The following is a 5,558-nucleotide window of genomic DNA, read 5'->3' as shown; positions in this document are numbered from 1 at the left end:
CCGGCTCCGTCCCGGCCTCCGGCGCGTCGGCGTCGGCGAGCTGTGCCGCGTAAATCTGAAACACAGACGAGCGTTTGCTGCACGCGGCGTGACTGGCGGCGCCGTGGGTTTTATGGGTCGCGGCTGATGATGCGTCTGCAGCTTTACAGACTGCGATTGATGAAGCGGCGAATGTGGACCGAGTTAAATGATGCAACGCTAACCGAGCGCCCGACGTAAAACGGCGCTTAATGTGTTTTTAAAAGGAAGTTGTTCCTGTGTGTGCGTGTGTGTGTGTGCTTACGTGTGTGTGTGCGTGCGTCCGTCCTTTCATGTAGGTTGTGCGTTTGTAAAGTACCAGAGCAACGCAGAGGCCCAGGCCGCCATTAACGCGCTGCATGGGAGTCGTACTTTACCAGTGAGTCCCTTCCCCACACACACGCACACACACACACGCACACACACACGCACGCACACACACACACACACACAGGCCACCTGCTCGTCCGCTTGTTTCTTCGTCCCTGTCGTTTAGGATTCACGTCCGCTGACGTTCCTTCCTCCTCAGGGCGCCTCCTCCAGCCTGGTGGTGAAGTTTGCCGACTCGGAGAAGGAGCGGGGGCTCCGGCGGATGCAGCAGGTGGCCTCTCAGCTGGGGGTCATCAGCCCAATGACCCTGCACCTCGGAGCGTACAATGCCTACACACAGGCTGTGAGCACGCACGCACACACGCACACACACAGCAGCACGTAGAACATGCAGGTTGAACTGCGCGGAGGCGGAGCTTGATTTAATCCCTCGGCCGGTCCGGCCTCCGTGAGCGTGACGGTCGTGGAGCGTGTGGAAAGGACGGCGGAGGAGAACGCCGTCACCGAGGACAGCCCGGCCCGCCGCCGTTAAACGCATTGACCTCTAACGGAGGTCAGACGGGAGCCGGCGCGGCGCCTTTAAACGTCGGTCGTCGACGTTTTTCTGACATCGCGAAACACGCACGAACACGGACAGGTGTGCCGAACCTGAACGCGGTCCAAACGCTGCCTCCTCTCCGTCCTCCAGCTGATGCAGCAGCAGGCCCTGGTGGCCCAGTCGGCCTACCTCTCTCCCGTTGCCACGGTGGCGGCGGTCCAGATGCAGCAGCTCGCCGCCCTCAACCCCAGCGGCATCATCGCCACGCCGATCGCATCCATCACCCCGTCCTCAGGTAATGGGAGGCAGCGATGTCTAGACCGGCCGGCCGTCCTTGATTCGATTCCTGCTTGAAATATGAGGACAGACGCGCAAGGACAGGCGGACCCGGGAGGACAAAACAATAAGCGTCCGTTTCGGGGGCCCTTAATCCGGCGTTTAAAGCGAGGCGGTTACAGGAAGTGCATCGTCTCGAAGCTAAATCACTGATCTTTACGTCGTTTGATTATTGAGCAGCCGATAAATGTAAAAGTTTTTATGGAGCTGCTTTTCTGTCCTTCGCGTCTCATGCCTGAGACGCATACCTGCTTTGTGGTTTGAGCTCGTGCCCATATTTAGGCTGCAGCGCGCATTGATCAGTCTTTAAAACTCCGTTTATTGATTACTGTGGTTCCTCAGTAATGGCGAGAGTCTTCAGGGGCTGACGAGCCGCCAAAAAAAGCTCCGTGTCAGAGCAACGCGAAGCCGTGAGAGCGGCTCCACTTGGAGGGAAGTCCCATCGCTTCATTTAGCCCCATCGATCGATCAGCCATATTAAAGACACGCCCCCGTCAGCCTCAGGCGCCGGGCGTTAGCATTCAGCTTGAAACGCTGTCCGGCGCCTGCTAGAGAAAATCCCTCAAACGCTGTCTGCAGGAACCAGCACGCCACCCTCCATCGCCGCGACGCCTGTGCCCGCCCTGCCTCCGGCGATCGCCGTGAGCAGCTACGCTTCTGTGCCGGCGCCGCCCAGCAGCCAATCAGCAACCGAAGCCCTGTACACCAACGGGGTTCACGCGTATCAAGGTACGCCCGCTTCTATTCCGTCTTTCTCTGTGTGTTCGGCCGCTGGTGACGGTGTGTGTGTGTGCGTGTGTGTGTGTGCGTGTGTGTGTGTGCGTGTGTGTGTGTGTGTGTGTGTGTGTGTGCCACAGCTCAGAGTCCCGTCCTGGACCCCCTGCAGCAGGCGTACACCGGCATGCAGCACTACACCGGTGAGACCCGGCGGCCGCGGCGGCTGGAACGCCATCGCGTCTGTTTGAGTTCCGTCTGCGATGCGAAACAGATTTATTCCCAGAACGCACTCGCGTTACCTTTGATGCTAAATAGAAATCCACACCTGAAGTTAAAACATGCAAATATATTAAAACATGTAAATAACCTGCAGAGGGAGTCACAAAACAGATGCAAAGGTGGGAGCGCAGCCTCCGCTCACCGGCGCCGTCTCCCTCTCTCTCCGCCAGCCACCTACCCCGCCGCCTACAGCCTGGTGGGCCAGCCGTTCCCCCACCAGCCCACCCTGGTGGCCCAGCAGCCGCAGCAGCCGCAGCAGCTGCAGCAGCGAGAAGGTAGGCGCTCCCGACGCAGCGACGGCGCCACCAATGGCGCACGGGGGGAGAACGGCAGGATAACCCGAGACGAGCTGCGACCAGAAAAGAAACGGTTTCGTTCGCTGGATTATCAGGATCCTCGCGTGTTTGTCTTTGACTGGTGATGACATCACCAGTTTGGTGATGTCATCAAACTGCAGCGTCAGTCTAGGCTGGTTGCATTTCAGCCACGCGTCATTAGAATATTAGTAAGCTGTTTTTCATCAGAAATAAGATGAATGGTGTTTGTTTACAGACTAAATTGGTGTCTTAGCGCTTAGCTTAGCATAAAGACGGGAAACAGGGCTGAGCAGCTAGCCTCGGCCTAAAGGGAATAGTGATAAAAAGCACATTCCTTGTTGCGGCTCTCTCTCTGACTGCGCCGCCTCCCCCCCAGGGCCCGAGGGCTGCAACATCTTCATCTACCACCTGCCGCAGGAGTTCACCGACTCGGAGATCCTGCAGATGTTCCTGCCGTTCGGAAACGTCATCTCCGCAAAGGTCTTCGTCGACCGCGCCACCAACCAGAGCAAATGCTTCGGTGGGTGCCCGATTCATTGACCTTTGCCTTCGTGGTTGTGTTTTACATTATGCCCCCCCCCCCTCCCCCCCCCAGGATTCGTGAGCTTTGACAACCCGTCCAGCGCCCAAACTGCCATCCAGGCCATGAACGGCTTCCAGATCGGCATGAAGAGGCTGAAGGTGCAGCTGAAGAGGCCCAAGGATGCCAACAGGCCTTACTGAAGGAGGTGAGGAGGTGGGGGGGGGGGCTCTGGGGGGGCGGATGGACAGCTGGAGGTTAAAGAGACGGAGTGGATGTCACTGGGGGGCTCAGTGCTTAGTGGCTGCCTGTCAATAACCCGACAGTAGATTAACTTTAATGAGGTGGCAGCTCGCTGAAAATACCATCAATTCCAAATGGATTCTTCTTGCTTAGCCTGCGGCGGGGGGGGGGCGGGCGAGGGGGGGCGGTTGAAATGTCCTGTCTAACCAGAGTTCTGTCGTAGGTTTGAATGCCTGCTGCTGTCCGTCATTAATGTTTTGTTTGACTTTTCGTTTATTGTTTTTGTGCTTTGCCATAAAACACAAACGTGGCGCCTCTCAGGACGGTCCGGCGTCCGTCCGTAAATCATGGAGATGTGCGTCGCTAAAAAACCTCCCCCCCCCCCTCGCCCCGCCCCGCTCCTTCTCGACGCGTTGTAAGTCACTTGGCCTGTGCCGGTTGCCGTCAGCCGTTTTCTTTGGGGCCGTTGCCTTGATCCGCCATGCTCTGCTGCATGGCGGGTTACCGCGGCGACCGTGGTGAACTGTGTTTGGTGCGTTGTGAGTTTCCTCTTCTCGTTTTGTCCTGGTTTTGAATCCTTGCAAACACTGATCAATAACTGTCACTTCACCTCCGCGTCTGTAAGTAATTGATGATCATGACGCGCCGCGCTTTAAACGCCTCTCTGATAAACGCTGACTCATGGATGCATTCGGGTTTTCATTGCTTTCCTCTTGTTGCCTGTCATGATGATCGTTCTTACACGCTCCCCCCTGTGGTGGTTTCCGGTGAGTGCGGGGGTTTCCTTTTCGTTGTAGCTCAATGACTTTGTGCCTGAACTTTGTTTTTAATGTGCTAAACGTTCCGCTGTAAAGGATCCACAACATCGGATCTGTCGGAATGACCGTGGAAGCGTGAGACGACCAGACGGCGCGCGCGTTTGTATTTTTGTGAGTGGTTTTTGTGTGCGTGTGTGTGTGTGTGTGTCATGTTTGCACTGACTTGTATAATATATATATTCCAGGTTTCTTTTGTGTAATCTTCTTTAATTCCCTCATATCCTCCCGACAACAGCCTGTTGAGGGGGTTTCATGTCATGCAAACAGCGTTACGATGGAGCACATCATCGGCATTTAGACGAACTCGCTTTACAATAAGATCTTAGAAATAGACGATCGGGGGCTCCGGCAGATTCCCCGTTTGCAGCCGCTCGCCAAACAAACGAATATTTTGTGGCTGATCTGAAACCCGAAGTTTCTCCCTCCCCGGGAAGCGTCCGTTTTGTTGGATTACACGGTTCTGAATATCATTAGAATAAATGTTAAATCATCTTCAGCTGCTTTCTAAAAATCGTACCCCCCCCCCCCCCAAGCCCCCCAGAATTCCTGCTGTGCATGTTTCTCTTTAATTACCGAGACTCCCCCAAAGCATCAGTGCAAGTAGTGAGCGACTTCCAATGTCTTAAATGTATGTATCCGATTGCTGTGATTGGGTTTTAAATGCTCTGTGCTCCCCCACCCCCCGCTCTCTCCTTCTCTCCTCTTCTTCATTACCTCCAGGAAAAGAGTTCAATCAAGGAAACCACTTGGGGATGTCCCAGCCTTTTTTGGTTGTTTGACCAAACGCATAGCACAGGAGCGACACTTCGCATAAAGCAGCCTCTCATGTTTGTGCTTACGAAAAACAGCGACGGCAGTAAAATCGGCAAACAAATGCGTCCGCAGAATCAGCATCCGCAATATCAGAAGTGCTCCGGATTTCCTATCATTCCACACCTGGATTCATTTATATTGTGTACATACTTTATGGTCGGCAACGAGATCTACACGTGAAGAAAAAGCATATCACTGATGTTATTCTACTGAACAGGGTTTTACTTACTGTATAGTGTGATTTGTGGTCTATGGAGTTAAAAGAAGGCCAGTATGCACAGTTGAAGGCAAAAGAAAATACTATTCTGTATGATTACCACTGGTAATATTGTTATGTAGAGTTAGTTGTATTATTTATACGTAAATTAAAAACATGGGGTGACAAACTGGAAGAGAATTTGATTTCCTCTCACTGTACATACCTTGGTTTTAAAGTCGAGTAAAGATTCTCTGCTGCCACTGCTTTTCAAACTAAAGTGGAGGGGAAGGGCTGGGAGTTTTTCTATCTTGATTTTTTTACGTTTTAATTTATTTGGTATTCAATTTGATGAGGGAAGGGGAAATTTTTCTTTTTTAATTTAAGCTGAAGAAAAACATTCCTGTGGTCTTCAAGACAATAAAGACAGTTA

General features: G+C 53.3%; 1 protein-coding gene across 1 annotated transcript; it reads left to right on the top strand.

Annotated features, from left to right (window-relative positions):
• Positions 1-317: 317 nt before the first annotated feature.
• On the top strand, positions 318-5,558 carry LOC137917298 (CUGBP Elav-like family member 3; the record flags this gene model as incomplete). Its single annotated transcript, XM_068760109.1, has 9 exons — positions 318-397; positions 548-691; positions 1,037-1,181; positions 1,802-1,951; positions 2,080-2,139; positions 2,389-2,493; positions 2,912-3,055; positions 3,131-3,263; positions 4,837-5,558. Coding segments are annotated over 8 exons (956 nt in total), but the record flags the coding sequence as incomplete, so codon positions are not given.

The sequence above is a fragment of the Brachionichthys hirsutus genome, unplaced genomic scaffold (genome assembly GCF_040956055.1).
Source record: "Brachionichthys hirsutus isolate HB-005 unplaced genomic scaffold, CSIRO-AGI_Bhir_v1 contig_1289, whole genome shotgun sequence".
Classification (NCBI taxonomy): Eukaryota; Metazoa; Chordata; class Actinopteri; order Lophiiformes; family Brachionichthyidae; genus Brachionichthys; species Brachionichthys hirsutus.
The sequence above is the reverse complement of the archived record's forward strand: the minus strand, read 5'-3'. Positions and strand labels throughout refer to the sequence as shown.